The sequence below is a fragment of the Cajanus cajan genome, chromosome 2 (genome assembly GCF_000230855.2).
Source record: "Cajanus cajan strain Asha chromosome 2, NIPB_CcT2T_4, whole genome shotgun sequence".
Taxonomy (NCBI): Eukaryota; Viridiplantae; Streptophyta; class Magnoliopsida; order Fabales; family Fabaceae; genus Cajanus; species Cajanus cajan.
The window spans coordinates 73,855,000-73,878,663 of NC_138518.1; the positions used below are offsets into that span (position 1 = coordinate 73,855,000).

The following is a 23,664-nucleotide window of genomic DNA, read 5'->3' on the forward strand; positions in this document are numbered from 1 at the left end:
ACACACATATATATATATATATATATATATGGTCTATGAAAGATGTCTTGATGGTGGAATATGATGATCCTTGCTCTAGAATGAATCCATGTTGTTTTTTATGATGGAATTGTGTTTCACATGTTGTTTATATGTTGTATGTTGCAATGCATGTTGATGTTGGCTAGATTTTAGGTGAATTGGGCGAAAATGAGTTTTTACCAAGTATAAAATTCATCATCATATCAAACACTTTCATGGTGTTGGGTGTGACTCGAATTAGGGGTATTCTGTCTCACCAACATTAGATGTAAGATTGGTAATGTTAGCCATAAGGAGACATAATTTTCTCTAACTTGGTCACCCGAACATAGGTTTGAATGACGTTAAGCGTAAGGAGAGAAAATCATTTGTATCTGAATTGACATCAAGCATCAATGAAGTGACATTGGATGTGAGTCTGATAGAGACCCTCTGCTTGATTGGGGCCAAGTGTGGGATTTGTCGCGCAAAACGTGAGAGATTGAGAGACTCTTTATGTTATCCACATCAAACATGGGGAGGTTGACGCCGAGCATGAGCGCGGCAAGAAACTCCCATGTCTTAATAACATTGAGTGCTTAGGGGATTGTGCTAGATGTGAGTTGTATGATTTATGTGAGATGTTTGAGATTATTTTATAATTAAAGGGTGATGAGTTATTTATATGACGAATGTTGTATGAAGATAATTCATTATGCATTTAGTTTAGATAATGAATAGTGATGTTTTTGTTGCGAAGTTATTTAGTAATTTGGCCAATAAAATGTATATAAGTCATGAACAATTCTTACCTTACAAATAGATTTTATAAGATTGAATTAGATTTGAAAATCACATTGTTAATATAGTATCAAAGTCTATACTATAGTCATTGTTGATTGTTGTTAGCTTTATTGAACTACTAGCTATCAAGTGATTATTGGACTACCAAGAAATATTTAGTCCTATAAATTCTACTCTCAAATTCTAATTTCAATTAATATAAAAGACTATTTAAAAAAAACAAAATCTGACTATTAAATGAGATAACATTGATATTAAGTTGTTTATATTTTAAAAAAATAAAGGATAAATTGGAATAAAATTAATGTTTAAAATGTTTATATTGTAAAAAAAATTGTTTAAGGATTAATTAAGATTAAAAATAAACTTTAAGCTACTTACTTAAAAAAATATGTAATTTAAAAATGTTAAACACACTTTTCCCTGTTAATATATAATGTAATGTAAATAATAGCTAAACATGAATACCAAATAGCTGAAAATGAAATCATATATCTCTTTTACATTTATTCAAGCAAAAATATTTAACTTCTTTCTAGTCGAACACTAGTTTTGTGAGTACTTAGTAATGGTTGCGACAGCGATAGCGTTACTGCAAGTAAACGAGATAAAAGAAGTCTCATCATTGTTTTGAATCGTTATATATACTTACTTATATAGTTCTATGTGCCAAGCTGGGAAATTATTGGTAAAATTCCTACGGTTTTCTCTCTGCGTTTTGTTTAAGAAAACAAAAATGAAAGCATACAATGTACTAAACATTACACATGGTCCCAGAAACAGAATGAAAGAATCCAGCGATGATTTTTGTTTGATATGAAAAAATAGAGAGCAGACATTAAGTAAGCTTCCTTCCGTGTATAAACGTCTAATGAGGTAAAAGAAACAAAAATATCAAATGCTTGTATACACCTTGCAAGAAAGGAAAAGAATAAAATATAGATGTGAGAAGTAAATATAGTATAATAAGATGAAAGAACCATATCGAGAGATGTCAACGAAGTATTTGTACCGTGATAAATAAGAACAAATTTAGGTCTGTAAAGTTTCCTCACCCTCTCTTTTGGATTTTATGTTTCTTTTTTCAAACTTTTCAATTATCTTTTTTCGTTCTCTCTCTCTTTTTTTTTTGTTTTTTTGATGATGATAAAAAAAAATTAAACTATCAAAGTTGTTCCTGCGTTAATTCTTCTAAACTATCAAAATTATCTCGTTCTCTTCTTAATTATGCTTTCTAAACACTCTTTAGTTATTCCTCGTGTTTTAACTTAATTATGTTTCACTTCCTAAACTACAATTGATGACAAACCGGAGACAAAGCTATCAAAGTTGTTTTTTTATGATAACACTAGCATCATTTGATGAGTGCAAAGTTGTATTAATTGTTGAATTCATGATTATGTGTGTGTGATAGTGTGTATGTGCCACATGTGATCTTATCATAATACTATTGATCCTATGAGATTACATATGAAAGAATAAAAACAATAGAAAAATGGTTTAATAAAAGTTTTATAAGGTTTTAATCAGAGTTTTTAAAGGTAAGTAAATATGATGATGAATTACTTTTAATAAAATAGTCAGAAACTTTCATGAGCAAAAATATGAAGAAAAAAAATGGGTATTAATGATCGATCAAGTTGTACGTAATTGATTATTTTAGATGCTTTGATTTGAAAAAAAAAAACAACTTTCACCAAAAAAACATTATAAGTAGAAATAAATTAAATATTTTACATGTTTTAAAGGAAATTTGTACGTAATTGTTTTGGATCAAAAACAAAAGTGAGCAAATTGCATAAGAAAAAGAGAGGGAAAATTCCGATAAATGTTTTAACAAAATGATTTTAAATATAAGATTTTCTTTACTTTATGTGTTGTGGGGGTGATTTAACAGGGAATTAAGGAGAATAAATGGATTAAGATGGATTTAAATAAAATATACTTATTTAGAGAAAATAATTTGTTGAAAAATGGGATGATTTTATACATAAGTTCTACATTTTCGATTTATATTGTCTCATGAAAAGATTGTCGCAAAAATAAATACTCAAATTAAATTATAAAATTAATCTTATTCTCGTGTCTCATTTTTATATTTTATGTCAACTCACACTTCAACGACAACCTACGAGTTAGGATGATAATGCATTGTGTTAGAAGTGTTATATTCAACTATATGAGCATTACATAATCCATTATGACAACTATTAATAGGTTATATGTGTATTGGAAAGTCACCATATGCGATTATGTTGAGATGAAAATGTATTTTACAAAGAAAAATGATATATCCTTTGAATGTTCATTCCGAATGATCTTTTGACTGATTAAAAATCTTTTTTTAATTAAAATTTATATTTTATAATAAAAAATTATAAACGTAAGTCATAATTAATTTGGATATATTTTCGGTCAAAATTTCGGATGTCGTAGCATTCTTCTTTTACAAAAGGTATCATATTGAAACTAAGATAAACATAATAAATCATGTCAACTGATACAGTTGATATGCTAATAAATTATATATAAAAATATATTGTTTCAATACAATATGAGAGTTTTAAGAGAGAAGTAAAATAGTGACTGTTTACATTATTTATTTTTATATAAAAATATAATTTTCAATTTCATTTTATTTTTCATTTAAATTCACTCTACAGAATAATTATAAATTTTATTTTATTATTTATTAAATTAATTCTCACTTATTTTCTCCATCCCTTAATTCCTCTCCTCTTCCAAACAAAACATTAATGAAATATTCTAAAAATAAAATATCATTTTTTATTATTTAAATTCTCTCTCCTAATAAATGTCATATGAAAAACCCAAAAGTAAGAGCACATTCCCACCCTCGGCAACGTGGTTCACTTTGTAAAACGAAATTTGAGTTTTATGCAAGGATTGAAGTATTTACAATCGTAATAACTCCATTCATAAAGAGATTAATTAATTAATCCCTGTGACCACTTGGAAAAAAAGACCTATTAGATGATGACGTCAGAAGAAAATCCCTAAATCGACGTTAATTGTTGTATTAATATTTTTGTTTTCTAGAAGTTGATTTTGAATTTTAATTTTGAAAAGAGGAATGTGATGGTCAAGCATGGTATAGAATTTGGAGTCGCCATGTATGACCACAGCTGGTGACTGTCCTAACAAAGCGTAAAATAAAACCAACTTCATCACACAGCTGGAGCCTCTCCTATCAAAATACAAAAACATAATAAACTTTTTGAAATCAATTCTTCTTTTCTTCTGTTTGGTTAAATCTAATCTCTCTCTTTGAACTGTACAAAGCAGCAAGTAATTTTTCAATTCACAAAGATCTGTTACTCTTTCTCTCTCCTTTCATTCAGCCTGCGTTTTCATCTGCATAACTTTAAGACTCGAAGTCGGAACCGATTCTTCGTCTGCTGCAGAATCAGGTTACTACTTCATTTCCTTTTTCTTTTTCTGTAACTTTTAGGGTTTTAAAAGTATTTCGAGTTCAGAACATCACTACAACTTAGTGTTTCATTCTCAGATCTGGTGTTTTTGCATTTGCGTGCTCTCTGCATTATTCTTCGCCTCTGCGGTTACTGCGAAAATTGTTGCATAAGGAATGGAATATTCTAGACTACTTTTTTTTGTTTTTTTTTAATTTCTTTTGTTTCGGAACGTTCTAGACGCATTATGTGGAGCTGAACGCGGATGATCGTGGTTTTGGATGAACGCATGAAACGTTTTAGTTCATTTCTCTGCAGCTTTTAGTAGCAATCTGATTTTGTTTTGTTTTCGTGAGTCATTGAAGTGTTGTGTTTATACATGTTTTGATGTGTGCAACAGAAGTGGAGATGGCAAGTCGACTGAAGGAAGATGAGAAAAATGAACGAATAATTCGAGGTCTTCTCAAACTCACACCAAATCGAAGATGTATTAACTGTAACAGCTTGGTAGGGTTTATATATATTGTTATATTTCCATCTCTGTTGATCTTGTTCTGAATTTAGCGGATTGAGATATTGTTAGGTGCTCTTTAAAATGGTGAATTTTCCTACTTTGTACTACCATTGAATATATACTACATTAGGTAATAAAATTCAAAATGTAGTTAAGGTGAGGGGCACTGATATGATGTACATTCAATGGTAATGTAACGATTTCTCTTGCTCTTCAAGAACCTAAGATTTCTGTGTGGAATTATGGTTTGTGCCGCAAGTTCATTAATGTTAGATTCACCTGGACTGTGTTATCATGGGAAACTTACTTTAAATAGATTGCTTCTTAATAGAAACAAAATGATCTGATATAGGAATTCATTGCAGCAAGTAATTGTATGCTTGTTTAACCATCTGCAAATCATTACACACGTTGTGGCAAAGAAAACGCATGGGAGCAAGAATATTTTGCTTTTGGATGAATATCCTTTCGAGGGGCAGTTAACAGATAAACATGCAAGCTAATGACATGCAGTTTCTTGCTGTATTTGATTTGCTAGAGTGGGTGGCACAAATAATATGATTTCACCCATGTATGGCATGTCAACTAATATGAAAATGTCTTTCATTTAAGCGTCAAACTGTCAATTATTGAAAATTACAGTAGAGTTAGATTTTTGAATCTTTTCAAGTGAGGCTTTACTCGGTTAATAATATTTTGATTTTTAGTTTAAATTATTAAACAAGGAATTTATGTGTCAAATAATTTTCAAGCTTATTCTGCCGAATGCTTCAATAGTATCAGCTTTAGACAAGTTTTTAAAAAATGTGTCTGTATAATAGTTATGAAGAAATTTTGGAAGAAAAAAAAAAAGAGAGAGAGAGAGAGAAGATGTTCTCAGTTTTCTGTAAGATCATGGTTGTAGCTCATTAAAATTGTTGGGATGATAGTAGCACGCAGTATATTTTAAATCTCTAGATTCTGTGCAAAAAGGAAGCCTGAAACAAAGAGATAAAATTGAATAAAGATATGATGCTTTTGTTGCCATGTTTATTGTCTGTTTTAGGCTTTTTGGCTTAAAAGCCAGTATTGTGATTGCCTTCTTCTGAACCTAGCTAGGATATTATTGAATTTGATGTTGAGATTTGAGACAAGTCTGTTACATTAAATCCTTTTTTCTTTCTCTCTTGATAGGGACCACAATACGTGTGCACAAATTTCTGGACGTTTGTTTGCATTAGCTGTAGTGGAATACAGTAAGTACTTGCAATCTTTTTTCTCATGGTATTGTCAAAATGTATTGGCTTTGAAGATTGTTGAATAGATATTGTATAAGGTGCTTTAGAAACCTACTGTACTTACTAGTATGGCTCTTTTTGATGGAGTTGAGTTTTGGAATGTGCCTCTAGTTTACAGGCTTTCTATATGATTTCCTCATGATCTTGTACTCCACTAACAATGAAGCTTGAAATGTTTGCATGTATACTGAATGCATTTTTCTTGTACTTCCTGTGTATTGTTGTAATGTTGTTTGTTACTTTGCAATGGATCGGAGTTCATAAATTGTAAACCTAAAAAAATCTTATTTTTCTTTGGCAGATTTATCCAAATTGTGATTTGTTTAAATATTATGTTGTAGAAGAGATAGGACAACATTGTTTCAGTTTCCTTTTTCTCAACTGCTTTTTTGTTTATTCAATTTCCAGCCGAGAATTTACACATCGAGTAAAATCAATTTCAATGGCTAAATTTACTGCACAGGAAGTTAGTGCACTTCAAGAAGGAGGAAATCAGGTGTTTATGCTTTTTTGTGCTAAAGCTTGTCCTAGATATCTTCTGTCTCACTCAAATTACACATTTCATAAGTTTATTTTCATTATATCTAATATTTGCAGCACGCAAAAGAAATCTATTTTAAAGAATGGGATCCACAACATCATTCTCTGCCTGATAGCAGGTAAGCATTTGCTTGTTAGCTTTTGTGTATAACTGCAGGGTGCCTTATTCTGATTAGCATATCTGGTGCCAGCAATATTAACAGGCTCCGGGACTTCATTAAGCATGTTTATGTGGATAGAAGATTTACTGGTGACAGAACTTATGACAAACCTCCAAGAGCAAAGGTGGTAAAGTGTCTGTTTTCTTCTTTGGATTTACTATTTTAAGCAGATACAAAATACTTAAATTTTAGCCACAAAATGAAGGGAAAAGCTTGGGGTAAATGAAATGGGTACATGACTAAAATGATACTATATTTCTCCCTTTTCATTATTAAAATTTTCTTGAAAGTTTAAAACAGGTTCAATCTCTTTTTAATAATAATAATTAGTCCAGTGCTGATGTGTTGTAGCCATGTTGGAGCAGAAAAATTAGTTTGTTGAAACAAACATACATGGACACATGTCAGTCTGTTATGTTAGATATGTGACCCTGCTTTATAGGTTTAACTACACTGTTATTTTTGCTTATCACTTAAATGTATCTGCTAAATCTAATTCTCTTTTTTAACCCTGCATGTTATACAGGGTGACAAGGACGATGAGAACAAGAGGATGGAGACGTATCCGGGAGGATCCAAAAGCCCTCCATACGATTACAGTGACAGGTCTAGTCCTGGTGGAAGAAGTCCTGGATATGATCAAGAAAATAGACAATATGGTGATTACAAGAGAAGCCCTGGTCGTCCTCCAATAGTCAATGATTGGCGTCGAGAAGATAGATTTGGGGATGGACGGAAATTTGAAGATAATAGAATATCCGATGGAAATCATAAGCTGGAAAGCCATTCTCCTGAGCAAACCAGGGATCTGGGTTCTTCCAGCCCACCTGTGGCCCGACCTGTTAGAGAGATCTTGGGAGAAAATGTAGTACCACTTCGAATTAGTGAACCACCCAAAACAAACGGTGGACAGGCTGCTAATGGCTCAGCACTCACACAGGTGAAATTATTACTGTTACTGATGATGTTCCATATGCTTCAATCATCTGTATTAGGAGTTAGAACAGTTAATTGGGACAGTTATAGTAGGTAGTTAGTAGAAGGGGACAAGGGGTTATGTGAGCTAAATAAACAGATGGAAGGGGAAGGGATTTAGATCAATATCTTTTTGTAAAATGAGCAATGGGAAGTGACAATAAGCATGAACATCAACATGTTCATTCATAGCATCCTTGTTCTCTTATTAATCTATGTATGTGATGTAGCTCAGTATTTACTTTCTTTACCATGAACTTTCTTAAGATATTGACCTCCTTTGTAAGTTTACCAAAATTATTTTTCTACCTAAATAATTATCTTAACCGACTATTTGTACTTGTGATTTCAGAGAACTGCATCTTCCAGTAGCTTGGCTTCAAGCAATGGAACTGCGGTAGAAGTTAAGCTTGAGACTATTAAGAGCCTTATTGATTTTGATGATGATCCTGAACCACCTGCTGCCCCAGCAATTCCTCAAGCCCAGCAACCTAATGTGGCTCAACTTGGGATTCCTGCAAATTCCAATGATAATAATTGGGCCTCTTTTGATGTTGCTCCTGAGGCAAAAGCATCTCAGGCTCCTTCAAATGTAAATCCACTTGAATCTGTGCTGACTCAATTGTCAGTACCAGTATCTTTACCTTCTCAGGTGTCTGGAGCGCAAGGTGATCCCCATGTTGCAACAGCTATTCTTGGGAGCCACGTGTCAAGATTGTTAATTGTCAATGACTCATCTTTTTCACCTGCAGGACCTGTGTGGGGATCTGCTCTTACCATCACTGCTTCTGGAGCTTCAATTGTTGGCGGCTTCTCAACATTCCCAGCCAGTGGTGCTTCAGTAACATCTGGATTGACAACATCAACTCTCAATAATGCAGGACAGTGGGCTAGTTTGCAGTATCAGCAACATCAACCTTTGTTCACTGCTGCTGGTAGTCAGCCTACTATTCAACAATCTACACCACCAATTGGTGGAGCTTTGAATAATCAGGTTTGTCTTATTGTAGAATTGTCTCAAATGTTCTGTCTATTAATTCAGGTCTGGTATTTGTTCACCCTTTCCTGGAAATTTCTGGCAGCCCTGGACTGTACCATTGGTACAGGGGCATTCAAGCACACCAATGCCTCATGCATCACACCTTGTCCCAAAGCCTGCCAATGGGGCTAAATCCACTGTTGTTTTACAACCTTCTACAGTAGACACAAAATCAAGTGGAAGAAGTGAGCTTCCTGAGGTATTCTTTCCTCCATCTTTTATTTATTGAAACATCTATATGATGCAGATGATTGTGTGTATCTATTGTTTATCTTAGAGGAGTAGTTGATTTCTGCAGGATCTATTCACTGTAAAATATTCGTCCTTCCCTGCTCGAGTCCCAGGTTGGGAAATGGTTCCACCACCTAGCACGGGTATCTCAATTCAATACAATAATATGATGGTACTTTTCCAATCCAATTTATTAGTTCGGAACTTAATCTATTGCTACTGGCTAGTACACTAGTATGATGCATATCTCATAAATTTCTTCCCATTGTTACAGCCCATGCCAAGTTTTCCTCAACAATCAAAATCAACAAATCCATTTGATATCAGCAACGAACCAACACCATTTCAAGCCCCAACAGTATGCGACTTTCATTGATAAACTAGTTATAATGTTCCCAGTGATAGATTATACTCTTTTGGTCCTATTTTGTGTAGGTCATACGTGAGTATTGTATTAAACCATTTATTATTTTTAATCTTGTTAATTTGAGATTTTGGCTCTTCTAAAGTACATTAATGTGGTTTGGATTTATCCACTGTTTAGTTATTAATAGCTCAATTTATTTTTCATAATTAATTACTAAAGCGTACATTACTTTCTGGAGTTTGCATCTTTCTTTGAGGAGCCTCATAAATGCTATGTTTTCTTTCTCTGATCATCTGACTTTGAAAAAACTGGAACATTGACGAATGATATGCTGACTATCTAATATGTTAATTCACCAATTAATTGCTCATTTTGGTTTATGCTTTATGGTCGGTGTTCCTTGGTTGCAGTTTCCTTCCATGTCATCTTTGCAAGGTGCTCTGCCTAGTGTAACACCTTCAGCTACAATTCACCCTTCAAACATGGGTAATCAACCTCTTGCTTGGAATCCACCCTCATCATCATCCTATGTATCAATGCCTCCTCCTCAAGCACAAACTCTTGCACCAGTAATGGGTCCAGGTATACCTATTACTATTTCCCCAATCAATTACTTCATGCCACGGCTATTTTGCTCTGTCTGTAACCTAAACCATGTTTAAATCTCAGGGGCATACATGGGGCAACAAATGGCAACTAACATGCCAATGCAAAGGTATATAAACTAATTTGTTCTTTAGTCTTGATAATGTTTGCTGTTGTATGGGCTGTTTTAGGTTTAGATTGTTTCTTTTCTATTGGAAATTTCATCTTTGGGGTCCAATTATTCGTAAAATGTCCCACCAGCTATTTTCCTCGAGTGGGCTGTATTAGGTGTGATTACTGAGAACTGAGTTATATTTGTTATGATTTGTGAAGTAATCTGTGGAAGGGACAATTTATTGTGCTGGTATGGATAGGGTTGATAATTATTGGTTGCAGTTGGTCATTACTTTCCTTGCCACCTAAGATTTATAATTGAATATGTAGGCATCAAGGAACTGGGAATTTCGCTACTGAGGGAAATGCTTTTGGTTTCTCAAATCCAGATCAGCAGCAGCTGACTGGTAGGTTATATACTGCTGCTACCCCAAACACCTTCCATGCAGGAGGGAACCCTTTCGGATGATCTTAAGTTTTCGTCTGCTCGGACTCTTTAATTCATGCATCAATTTGTTGCACCCTGTACAAACATGGTTGAAATGTCTGTCGTTTGTCAGTTAAAACGAAACACTCATCACGCATAGAGAGATTTATTACCAGTCACCACTCACCTGTGGGTTCAAATTCAAATATTTGTACCTGGCCTTGTAAATTGTTTATTGTTATAGGAAAGATGAAGGCGAATTCGGCCTTTGGGGAGAGGGAGTTACAGAGACACTTCTGTGGAGATAAAGCCATAAGGTGCCCTTAGTATTATTTTTCAGTTTTTTCCTGTATTGTATTATTTTGTAATCTCAATTTTTGTAAGGTCTTTCTATTCGTTGAGGTACATCTCCCTGTTAAATAATTGTCAAGTTTGAGTTCCATGCCTCTATCTGTTTTTTGAATTTGTTTTACATGTGATAGTGGTTATTTTTTTTCTTTTCATTGTACTGCTTACGTGTTACATAATCGGTGCACTTGACTGTCTTTAAGTTTTATGTTTATTTGTAAGAAATTAGTATAACAATAAAAGCCATTTCATGTCGAGTAAATAAGGCTACAGATAATAATAAAAATAATTTAATTAAAATGCAGTGATAGTGTAAATATTTTTTATTTTAACTTATGTACGATAATTTTGTTTACTTCTAAAATAGTTATTGTTTTAAAAGTAATTTTAATAATTTCTGATTGGTAGTCTTAAAATGTGGGTTTTTTTTTATGGAGTTAAATCTAAATTTATATTTTAAAATGATATTAAAATTTGTACATCCATTAACGGGAGCTTAAAGTAAGACAATGATATTTACATAAATTTAATACATCTAAATTTTGAAATCCTAATGTGCCATCTCAATTGAAATTTGATTTTAAATTTTAACATTTATTGCTTTCTTTAATTCATTTCTTTTTATAAGCTTCAGATAAATTTTTAAAAAAACCAATGCAATTTACGAAAATTTAGCTGGTTAGAAAGATCCTTTCCAGCGCCCCCCCACCAACAGATGCATGCCTCATTAACAGTTGTGCCAGCACCAAAACTCCAACATGAAGACTAATGATGAAAATTTTACGAATGAAAAATCTAACCAGCATGTATTAAATTACTCTAAATTACATTGTGCTCCCTCATTGACACATGTACAGGTAAAGTGTATTTTTCTTTATAATCCCTTTGAGGAGTGAAAGGACCGTATATCTTCATTTGGTATATGTGCATTTGTGCCAGATCCATTGCCTCTGTCTAGTGCCCTCCGTAGAAGAATCGTTTCCTCTGCCAGAGAATTTCCTTCATCTTGCAATTGCAATTCTTTTTCCTATCTGCAAAGCTGGATTTACAGCTGAGATATGGGTCTATCTGAAGATCTTGATCGTCGAAAAAAAAAACTAGAATGGTTTATGTTTCGGACGTTCTCAAGTAGAATCTGTATGTCTGCTATTCCATATGATTGGAGCTATCAGGATCCACACTGTCAAAAGATACAAGTATCGTTTCAAGAATTATACGGAAAAAGTTATTAAACCTATGTTCACGAGTTTAAGATATAATTCAGATCTTCATGCCAGACTTGGTTTTACTAAAATCACTTACAATATACGCAGACCGCCAACCATTCATTTACTATTCTGACCCAGGTGCTAGTCCAACCCACATCAATTGTCCATCTGCAGAATAATAAAGGTATTACTTGCTATAACATGTGTGAGGGCGCTGAAATAAAGACAATCAGCTTCAGATGAACTTCCTACTAGCACTATAACTGAGAATATAACAAAAAAATGAATATCATTTCAGTGACAACATATTCGAAGTAACACTGCTGAGTGCTGACTGACTAATATATTACCTTGTTAATTCTTCTAAAGTGGTAGCAGATTTACTTTAGAAGATTTAGTGAATAAAATACAGTTATAATAATTGATTAAAAAGAATGATAGTGTCTTGCAAATAAGACACCTCTAGAAGTTTTGGGAACCACATTTATTGGGTTCTGGGGCATATTTATTTGTATATGATTATTTGCTGATTATCAATTGGAAATGCATTTTTGTTTGCCACTCTTTTTTTTTTTTTCTCGGGACAAAGGAAAACAAGAAAACCCAGTAAGATGCAAATAAGTGGATAACATGATATGGGCCAGATATAGGAGGGGAGATCGGAGAAGACCATACTTTCTCATAGGACGATGAGTATTCCATCCGATCAATAGCATAGCAAAGTACATTGCTCCTGTGGCAAAAACAAAATGGAAGAAGCCATAACCATAAGGTACATCATCCTCTGCTGGTGGTGTATCATCCTTCCTGAACTGCAGGGCTCTGTCAGATATGTATTGAGAACATAATGTGGTAATTCAAGTTAAATTCAGAGTTTGTAACTAACCTGGAAGCATTTGGAGTCTATGCCTGTTGAAAATGTCGCAATAACGATTGCCAGTATTCCAACAACAAAGCTCTGCCAACAAAAGCCATTGACACGGGTCAACCGATAATGAAAAAGTAACAGGGATTATAGATTTCGATTATTTAAAAGTTAATTACCAAGCCATCATAAAGAAGATATGATAATATTTACAACCAAAAGGCAAAGATACTTTTTCTTTAAAAAGTTCAAATATTTTCAGAATAGACAAGAGACATTGAATTATAATTTCTGAGAAGAGTATCAGTTTTTCCTGGCTCTTATTAAATGGATACATGTATATGAAATGCGCATATAAGTGAGCTAGAGAATCAGGGTCGGATATACAACAGACGTATATATTTGTAAGTTCATCGTTTTAAGAGCTGTTCTAACTTCTAAGACTTCTCTTATTTTAGTGTAGCATTAATATCTATATATTACTACTCTAAAAAACAATTAAAAACAGGAGAGGAATAGAAATAGAAATATATTACAATGATGCTTAGCCAATCTGTTTTGTTTGCAGAATCTGACTTCCTGATGCAGTTTTCTCCAGCAGGTTCACTGCATGCAAAATTATTTTAAAGCTCAATTTCAATAGAAACGAAAAGGGGGAGATAAGTGGGGTTGTGTAAGCAATAAATAGGGGTGTGGAAAAAAACTAATCAAACTGAAGAGCTTCGAAATCGAACTAAACCGAACCATAAATATGGACTAATTTGAGGGGAAAAAAAATGAAAATGGTTCAATTTGAACCAAACCGTTTTCATGAAGTTGTTTAATTCTTTAAAAATAATCAAACCATGCATGGGTGTGAAAAACAAAAATGAACCGAATCCAACCATTTTAAGAAGAACAAAAAAAACTTTATAAAAGCAATTCAATTCAAACTGAACCATTTTTATAAAATGATTCAGTTCAGTTTGGTTTTTGAAAGAAAAAAAAATATAAACGAACCTGCACAGACCTATCAATAAATGAATAGAAACCAAAAGTTATAGATGCCTTTCTTTTTGGATAGATTTACTCCCATGCTTTCTTTGGAAGATAATATTGCACTAAATAATAGAAACTAAATGTATTGGACAGCAACATCGATACTAATCCAAAACTATCAAGCAAAGATTGGTCCCTGCCTTCTTATAGCGCACCAGCAAAGGAAGACAACATAAAGCCCCATCAGCCCTGGAGTTAGAATGCCAGCATCAACCTATTGCAGATAAAGTCAGAAATTCTACGCAAGTCTTGTACGATGAAGTGAATGGAGTGAGACAAATGGAACTTACTTTTGGGTGCAGAGACACGCTTGTCATAAGTTGGAGAAGTACTAGCGTCCAAGTAATGAAGAAAATGTTGAGGAGGCAAGATGGCTTTGGTGCATACCAAATGTACATCAAAATGATCCCCACCAGACAGACAACATATGCAGTCGTTGCAAACAACATCACATGGATTTGGCTGCATGAGATTTGATGATTAATGCAAACATTTACAAAATATGGAATCTTATCCTAAATAAATTGATCAACTTGATTATCAGCCTGTCAAAGTTTTACAAGTGGAATAGGATTAAATGCGCAAGCATAATTTTAGGTTGGTTGCCCCACTTCTAACTACATAAGAGAGCCTGACGCTAAATTGCTAAGCTAGAATACAATCGATCAAACAATAACTGGTTATGCCACTCTAGAGAACTTTCGGTGCTAATAATAGAAAGCTAATATATATTTAGAAAATCAATATCTATTTTTCTGATTTTGTCTTTATATCAGCACAATAATAAATTATTCAATATCCAAAAATCAATACATATGCCTTGCTAAACCGTTAAATAAACAAATAAATAAAACGTTAAAATTTATATAGCTACAATTTTCTTTAGCAAATTGTTCATGCTCAGGATGCAAGTGTTTCTTTTAGTTCTTCAACTGATAAAATCTTACCAACTTGCTGGATATTTTTCAGACTCGCAGCATTCATTCAGCCATGTAATGAAGCTAATTATGCTTATTAGTTGAATTAGGAGGAAAACCCTGAAAAAGGGATACAGAAAAAAAAAAAAAAAAAAAAAAAAAGGCATTTTAAATATTCACATGTTAGTTTAGAAAGAATTGCATGACTAAATTATTTGTTAGGGTTTAAAACTTGTACCCTGCACCAAAATGAGCCACCTCCCCTGTCAAAAGAATTGTATCAGAGGATGATAAGGTTATAAATAACAACTACGTTTTGATATTTCAGAAGAAGCACTAATTCTAGTATACTAACCGTAAATCTGGATAAATTCAGAAGGGAGTAGAAATGGGATGACAGTCGTGACGACCCAGAGAGCAATCTTGACTGACCACCATCCAGAGTGCCATGTATCCCTCACGTTGTTCAGTTTAGAAGTGCGAGCAGTTGACAAAAACATTATGATATAAAATATCTAAACTCGGATTAAGGTTCACTTTAAATATTATAGGACTAAGCAATTAAGTGACATTGACAAAGTTTTTTTTTTTTTTTTTTATCGATAAATATTAGTAATTAATAAATTATGGTAGTGGGAGTCACACTGACAATTTGATATATGATATAAGCAAATAATAATAATTGTAAAAAAAAATTACTAATAGATTCTTTTCTACAAACCTTATACAAAGCCTTAACCAACTATTTTCATGCATATAATTGAAAAGGATACAAAGCAACCCAAGCTCACACGCAAAACACCTTCAGCATCCAAACAGTCTTTTCCACCATTGCATCCTTTTAATCCTGCAGGTTCAATATATTAGATTTTAAGCTAATGCCATCATATGAAAATAAGGTACATCAGGTGTAGCCAAGACAACAATTTCTCTCGATTTGATTGAATGATTTGCTATCATTTAAGAAGTTCAACTTACTAAATATAGACGGATAGACAAATCTTTTTATGATCAGAATTTGTAAATTAAATTCTCGCTTATTACACTTCGGTCATCAAACAGTTTCATAATGGATACAATCTGAGAAGCACATTGTGAATTTCTGAATATTTTTCACTGTATCTAGTTCATGTTTATAAAATAATGCATGCATCCAGATGAGACGTCAGATTTGATGGTTAAGATGTGAATCTCCGGAGAATCAATAGGCAGCAGCATTGAGAAGAAAATTACTTCAATTTATATAAAATACAGATGGAATATTAAAGTATAAGAACTGGATCTGAAAGAAGCATTTGCAAACAAAATGGCATGGCGGTGAGATGTAAAAGTTCGTCAATTAAGGATTCAAGAAATCTTACTCTTCATTTCTGTTAAAGCACCACGACCATAATCCCGGGCAGCCCATGCTAAAAGATTGGCCACAAGAAAAATCAAGGCATAGGCATATCTTGCCATCCAAGGATTAGATGCATTTCGGAATTGACTGCACCATGAAGAATCCTTGGATATGATTCGCCTCGCGTTACCACTGTTGCTTTCCCCAGATTCCATTTCTTCTTCTACACCACAGTGCTACGCAGAGCATGAATGGAAAGAAATAGGTGTCATTCCCTTAAGATCTCCTATGCCATTCCTGTACTGTGTTATTCAGAAAAGACTCATTATTGTCATTGGAGCTCCATTACAATTTAACCAGGCCGTAAATGAAATAAAAGAACAACAACTTAAATCTTGGCGAGGTTTTGGCAGCTTTCTTGGTCAAATTTAACTTATGGTTTTGTCTTCACGTAACTAGAGAATAATAGTTGTTTCATTTTTTTCCTTTGGCAGTGAATAGTGATAGTCATCTCATTTCACTTGTCCTGCCTGTCATACCTTTTTTCGGCCAACCATTCCCTATCAATCATCGGAGAATAAATTCTAATTCCAACAGTTTAAATGGTACGACAACTGTTTTTATCATAATTTCTAACTCTTTAGTCTCAATAATAAAGTGATCAACCGTAAACACCCCTGAAATATTAACACTTAAGATGGCAAAATTTAACTTCCAAGTTCCCTTACAAACACTTACATAAACCAGAAAAGTGACGGTATTGCGTTTACGTAAAAACGCATCAACCGTGTGAAATTAGAACTCAAAACTGACTTCATCATCCCAATTACATTATTAAAATATCCTCTAAAAAAATGAAATATATATTAAATAAAGGCAAAAATAAAAAAGGTGAAAACGCTTTAATTTCGTAAACATCTACCAATATTTTGGTAGTTAATACTAATCAACCAATTTCACATCATTTATCACTGGAATAGTCAATAAGTATTGAAGAGAGTTAAAAATAAAAATAAAAGAGGCAGGATCTGTATGAGAAAATAAATTAGAACCTGTCGTTTATGTTCAAATATTGAAAGAAAAAAAAAACCTCAATCATCAGTTTGAGTTTTTCTTTTTCTTTTCCTTTTCAATTATTTGAAGCAGTTGAGTGCACTGGAGTGATTCGTTTTCCTTTACCTCGAAGTAAGCGTCTAAACTTTGCTTAACTTTCTCTCCTAATTTTCTCAGCAAACAAACATCAAAATCATCGATTGTGCATACGCATTCAGCAGATTCCACACGGAAAGGAAAATGCCTACGAACTATACCTATACACGAGATACAAGATCACAGAAAATGAACATCGACGAAACGAACACGTGCTCCAGCCAAAACAAACCAAAAAAATGTGACAAAAACAGAGTGTTCAATTCTTCAAAGACAACAACACATTCACATTACAATGCATACGGAATAAAACATTGAAACCTGGAAAAAAAGTAAACGAAGGCTTGAAAGTTGCAAATGGAACTAAGAAATGAGAATCGCTTGACGCAAAAGAGAGGAATCTAAGAAACGCAGAAACGCAAGTACCTGAGAGAGAAGAAGAAGAACCGAGCAATGACGAAGAAGACGCAGATCTAGTTACGAGCCAACACTAAAAACACTGTTTCTTGTAGAAACCGGTTTCATTCACTTTTAGTTTTCGGTTTCTCTCGATTCAGAGAAAAAAAAATAAAGGAAGAAAAAACAGAGAGGGATTATTGGGCGTTTGTTTGCTTTGCTTTTAGGAGCTATAATTAAAAATTAAAAAATGAATTAAAGATGAGAGAGTTTGCTTTTGGTTTGGTGGTTTTTCTTTGCTTTTCGCCGCTTTTTCTTCTTTTTTTTCCCGCCGTTAAGCTTCTCTTTCCTTCCGCAACAGATTACTCTTCCTTTCAAGCTATTCATTTCTTTATTTTTTCCAAACTCCTATATAATATATATGTTATACTTAAATAATAATATACCACCAAACGCATATCTCGAAATCCAATCTTGAGGTACATTAAAATTAAAATTCGGTAGAAAATCCTTTAATAGAGTGGATCACATCTAAATATAATAATATTTCATATGAACAAAAATATGTAATAGTATTTTAATATTTATGGGTTTTGACTTTTGTCAAATCGATGGGTTAATAATTTTAAAAGATGAATACTATAAATATGTAATATTTAATGAATATAAACTAGTACTCATTATTTTAACAACTAAATGAATAAATAAATTAAATATTTCGATTCAGTTGCATTTAACGTGTTTCTAATTTTATATTAATTATTATTTAAAAAAATTCCAAAAATAAAAGGGTTGTAAAAAAACTTGATTAAAAAAACAATTTTCATTGACTATTTGCTATATTTTATTCATTAATACTTTTCATTATACTTAATGGATGTATTAAAAGATGAGATAAATTTTAAAAAAAATCAACACATATTTTAACATGATAACATACAGAACTTGTAAGCACGTTTTAATGATCATGGGGAGGTTGATATTCGTGCAGTACTTCCTTATAAAATGGAGCACCATAAATGTGGTATTCATTTTGTATCACTTTGCACAGAAGAGATAGTTGACAAAGCATGACGAGTACGGCTAAGAACCATAATGGGATGAAAAGAAAATAATAAAATAATTTTGACGAAGAATATAAAAGGAAAAGCTATATTTTAGTTTGAAATATAGGATACCAAAAACAATATTACAGTTTGACAGTGGATTATGAGTGAGGTGTTAACACTAGAATGTGTGTCCTAAAATGTTGTTTTTCTAATGATTAGTCTTTTTTATATAATAAAAAAAATTAAATGATTAGTCTATAATGTATTTTTTGTTGAAAAAAAAAACTATTATTTTATAAATTATATGTTGATGAATATTTCATTAATTTTTATTGCATATATTTAATTAAATATAATATCATTAAATTATGCTTTAAATATTTAAAACATTTATTTATTATAAAATTTTAATTTTGTAAAATAAATATTTATCCTTTTGATGTAAGAAATAAATTACTATCATCATTACATACCAGCTTGATGACAATGAGATTTTTCCAACAAATTTTGTTGTTGTTTCTCTTTCATTTTTTTTTATAGCTTCCTTTTAAAATAAAACAAAAAAACGTTTTTCTACAATAAAACAAGGGTCAAACGTCAAGGAGCCTTCCTTTTAAGTTTTAATGTTATATCTCGGCACATATAGTCTATAGACGCAAATGCGTTAACCTATTTAAGCTAATTCAGCTAAGGAGCCCTTTTTTATAGTTTTTCTTTTTCTTTTTCAAATGATATTGTTGTGTAATTTTACAATTATTTAAATATTACAATTGTTATATCTGTGTTATTATTATTATTATAAAGCATGGAGAAACATATGATGAAATGGGGTTGGTAGTTTGAAGATCATAATTCATAATGATGATTCAATATATTGTGCAGGCATTAGATGGGTGTAAAGGAAGATTTTTTATGTTTGTTTTCACGCCAAAGTTAGGGTTTGGTTTTGTGCTTAGTACTATGGTTTTGCTTTCGATTAATAATAACAACAATGGGCCCTTTACATAATTGTCACCACTGCTGATGCTTGCACGTTAGTTGAGTCTGTTTTTTTACCCTTCTCTTTTTTCATTATACATTATACATAAAATAAAATGTAGTAACCCAAATTCGTCCGGGAAATATCAATTTTTGTTTAAAAAAAATAGAAAAAAGGTATATTCAAAAAAGAATAAAAAAGACAAAAATACGTAAGTCAAATGTAACACCTCATTGTTTATATTTTTATGGAGGGTAATTTACTATTTTTTATAAAATTTCTAGCCCAGAACGGGCCGTTCCCAATCTGGAACGGGCCGTTCTAACTTTCCAAAAAGCCTTAAAATTTATATCCCAGAACGGGCCGTTCCAAAAGCTGGAACGGGTCGTTCCAAAAGCTGGAACGGGCCGTTCCAACCTTTCAAAAAAGCCCTAAAATTTCTAGCCCGGAACGGGCCGTTCTGAATCCAGAACGGGCCGTTCCAACCTTCCAAAAACACCTATAAATTCTAGCCCGGAACGGGCCGTTCCAAAACTGGAACGGGCCGTTCTAGCCTTCCAAAAAGCCTAATATTTCTTGCCCAAAACGGGCTGTTCCCAAAAATTGGAACGGGTCGTTCCAACCTTCAAAAAGACCTATATTTTTTAGTCCAGAACGGGCCGTTCTCAAACTACCAAAATACCTAAAAATTTTAGTCCAGAACGGGCCGTTCCGAAATTGGAACAGCCCGTTCCGAAGATGGCCGTTGTGAGTAAAATTGCAGCCCCGGAACGGGCCGTTCCGGATTCAGAACGGGCCGTACCGGTCCCTCCAGAAAGTCTATAAATAGCGCCCTTCCCCTTCCCAAAGGCACCAACACACACATCTCTCCCCCCTTGGCTTTTCCAAAGGACACCCACACACACCCTTCCCACACACATCTCCACCTTGGACCAGAGGGAACCCAGAGAAGGAGACCCACTTCTGTAGCGAAGAATTGTGAGTATATTAAACTCATTTCTTTTATTTATTTTTATATCTGTCAGTAGTTCTTATTTAAATTCAAAATGTGATTAAATATCATAATATAGTTTTACAATATTTAATGTAAATATCTAAAATTATTGTATCAAAAATTTTATTGGAGGAATGGTTAACTAGATGTGACATCTTTTTAATCTTTGAATTTAAAGTACAAGTTGTGACAGCTTATCTTTAAATTTTTCCTCCAAAAAACGAAAATATCCAACCAAGAAATTTTTTATCATAATATCTATACCAATAATTGTATTTACAATTTTATTGAATTGACTTTGGTTTACACCTTGGTCAATTTTATATTTTTAGGTGAATGAGCTGAGACAGTTCAAGAATCCTATATTTAACAAAAATAAAATTTAATTAAAAATATCAACACACAAATATTTTTTACAAAGAACTACGTGACTCTGATTCTTCATTACACATGAAGATACGTAGGAGCAAGAACTAAATCTTGTCGAGCCAAAAAAATAAAAAAAATATATTATCCTCCTTTTTATATAACAATAATAATTTTAACCTTTTTTTTTTCAATGCATAATTTAAATTAGTTAAATAAAACATATTTGATAATTTTAGTGAGATAAATATTTTATAAATTATAAATAATTAGTTTAATTAATTAAAGGTAATCGTCTTAGGACGAACGTTGTGAGGTGGTAATACCTTCCTCATACGTAATCGACTCCCGAACTCAAAATTTGGTTTTCGCAGACTATTTTCTATTTTATGGTTTTTCCAATGTTTTTCCGTAAAAAATAACATTGGTGGCGACTCCCTCTTTTTCAATTTATTTTTCGCCGTCCCGTCGCGACCGAGGTTGCTACAGATGGCGACTCCGCTGGGGATATTTTTGAGAGTCAAGCCTATAATAATTAGTTAAACTAATTAATAATTTTTGAAAATGTTTATCTCACTTTTATTTTTTTATATTCCTTATTTGTTGTTTGTCTTATATGCATGAATTATATAAATAAGTGTTGTGTAATTTGAACTTTAGGATATAAAGATTTTATTTTATTTTATCATATGTGCTATGTTTTGTAGATTGGATAGTATAAGGTTGCTCCCTTCACACACTTCACTTGCATAATTTTACACACGTTTATGAGTGGGGTCCTATGCCCGGACTTGAGTGCAACTTAGGATAGTAAGAGGTTGAGTAGTAGTAACCTTCTTGATGAACATCTTGTTTGGTTATTATGAAGACCTCACTTAGAGTTTGATCCTTTCAAGGGTATTATCACCTCTAATAGTTTACCTATTATTGTGACTAATATCCTAAGAAGGGTTATTGGCTCTAGGAACCTGTTTTAGAACTATAGTCCCACCCTTTTGAGAGGAACACGTGTTAGTAGTCCATAGAGTTTTCAACTTAAGGATGTCCTTATTAAGTATCACAGGAGCAATATTCTACCTTTACGTTCGAATGACGCAAAAAAAAAGAGAATTTTATTCATTTCATAATACACATCATACATTTTTTTGACTTTTATCATATCTCACGCATCTTCAATATAACATTCATCACCACAAAACTATTCATGCATACATGCATTCATCTACATTTCATAATTCATTCATGACATACATTTTACATCTTTGCATAAATTTTTTTTTATGAAATCATGCATACAACTTTAAAAGATTGCAATTGTGATCATCATTGACACTTGTTTCTAAAAAATGAATACAGTTCTCTCTTGCATAATTCAAAGTAAGATCATTATTCCATTTGAGCATTTAGTCTAAAATGTATCTCATAACATTCAATATTTTCATAATCTCCCATGACATTCACGCATAAGCATTATTTATATTAAGTAATCATGTTAGGTATATTCATCAACATATCCATCGTCTTTTCTTATCATTCTCCATAATTGCATTCATTCTCATTTCATCATCCCGAATCAAATGCATTTGTTTCTCTAAAAAACAAAAAAACAAAAACAAAAAGAAAAACAAAAAAACATTTTTTTCATTTCAAATTCTGCACTCTAACATTTTTCTTTTATACATGCATTTCATAGTAAAATAAAGGTCTAATTGATTGCTTATTCATGTCATTTTAAAAAAAAAAAATAACAACTATCTAATTTGATTATTTTCTTTTAAAGAGGATGTTAAGCAACAAATTTATGCAATGTCTCAAAAGAAAAAGAAAAAAAGCAGGAAACAAAGAAAATAGGGAATAACATGAAATTATTGTTCTCACTTACATTTAATTCTCAATCGAGAAGATGAGCTTCTTTGACCATTTAACTTGTCAATTGACGTGGTTTTAAATCCATTTTTAACCTTTTGAAGTATCCATTTCATTAACTTGCATAACAAGTTGTGTTGTTATCTTCATTGTCATAAATTGTCTTTGTCCCATTACATCTCATAGTTTCCTCATTATTCTTTCAAAAATAAAGAATTTGTCCTCATAAAAAGTCAAGTCTATTAGATGATTCTCAATTAGCAAGTTTGGCAAAAATTTGAAGATTTCTTATCGGGACAAATTTATCATTTTTATGAGTATCTGGCCCACCAACTACCACATTTAATGGAGACAAGTCTTATGAGCAAAAAAAAAAAGAGAGTGAAAAATGTAAAGTCCGTTAGACTGAAAACCCAAAAGGGCGGTCTAAGCAAAAGTTAGGACAAACAAAAAAAGAAAAAAGAAAAAAGAAAAAGACTAACATGGAGTTCATTAAGTTTTGTCTTAGGATTAACCTTTAAAAAATAAGTAGTCAAGATTTGAAATGATGTATGACCATCACTTGTCACCCAAATTTGAGCCTAAAAGTGAAAATTTTCCTCAAAAATTACCTCAAACAAGGCTCACCCTGAAAATAGGGGCAACATAATGTTCCCATTTCATTCAATTTGTTCATGATACCATC

General features: G+C 32.5%; 2 protein-coding genes across 8 annotated transcripts; one reads left to right on the forward strand and one right to left on the reverse strand.

The window, feature by feature from the left end:
- The first annotated feature begins 3,922 nt into the window (after window positions 1–3,922).
- Window positions 3,923–10,968, forward strand: LOC109803132 (uncharacterized). Of its 3 annotated transcripts, XM_083069026.1 has the most exons (16): window positions 3,926–4,235; window positions 4,334–4,407; window positions 4,634–4,742; window positions 5,923–5,984; window positions 6,435–6,522; window positions 6,624–6,685; window positions 6,758–6,851; window positions 7,254–7,667; window positions 8,055–8,370; window positions 8,455–8,696; window positions 8,785–8,940; window positions 9,040–9,144; window positions 9,247–9,330; window positions 9,750–9,921; window positions 10,009–10,054; window positions 10,369–10,968. In XM_083069026.1, the coding sequence occupies exons 3-16, from the start codon at window positions 4,644–4,646 to the stop codon at window positions 10,505–10,507; spliced, it is 2,079 nt and encodes a 692-aa protein (XP_082925152.1). In that variant the 5' UTR covers window positions 3,926–4,235; window positions 4,334–4,407; window positions 4,634–4,643; the 3' UTR covers window positions 10,508–10,968. The 3 variants fall into 3 exon arrangements, with proteins under 3 accessions (XP_082925153.1, XP_082925152.1, XP_020220169.1); XM_020364580.3 differs by lacking the exon at window positions 4,334–4,407 and having other exon boundaries at window positions 3,927–4,235; window positions 4,636–4,742; XM_083069027.1 differs by lacking the exons at window positions 4,334–4,407; window positions 9,247–9,330 and having other exon boundaries at window positions 3,923–4,235; window positions 4,636–4,742.
- A 604-nt stretch (window positions 10,969–11,572) lies between these two features.
- On the reverse strand, window positions 11,573–18,095 carry LOC109803133 (uncharacterized). Of its 5 annotated transcripts, none has more exons than XM_029272347.2 (14): window positions 17,756–18,095; window positions 17,360–17,490; window positions 16,203–16,477; window positions 15,615–15,688; window positions 15,197–15,356; window positions 15,080–15,104; window positions 14,872–14,961; window positions 14,215–14,386; window positions 14,065–14,138; window positions 13,423–13,492; window positions 12,908–12,979; window positions 12,697–12,833; window positions 12,116–12,189; window positions 11,573–11,993 (listed from the first exon to the last, which is right to left on the reverse strand). In XM_029272347.2, exons 3-14 carry the CDS (start codon window positions 16,393–16,395, stop codon window positions 11,938–11,940), a joined length of 1,197 nt encoding a protein of 398 aa, XP_029128180.1. In that variant the 5' UTR covers window positions 16,396–16,477; window positions 17,360–17,490; window positions 17,756–18,095; the 3' UTR covers window positions 11,573–11,937. The 5 variants fall into 5 exon arrangements, 4 of the variants coding, with proteins under 4 accessions (XP_029128180.1, XP_020220173.1, XP_020220174.1 ...); XM_020364584.3 differs by having other exon boundaries at window positions 16,203–16,482; XM_020364585.3 differs by lacking the exon at window positions 17,360–17,490.
- Between the last annotated feature and the right edge of the window lie 5,569 nt (window positions 18,096–23,664).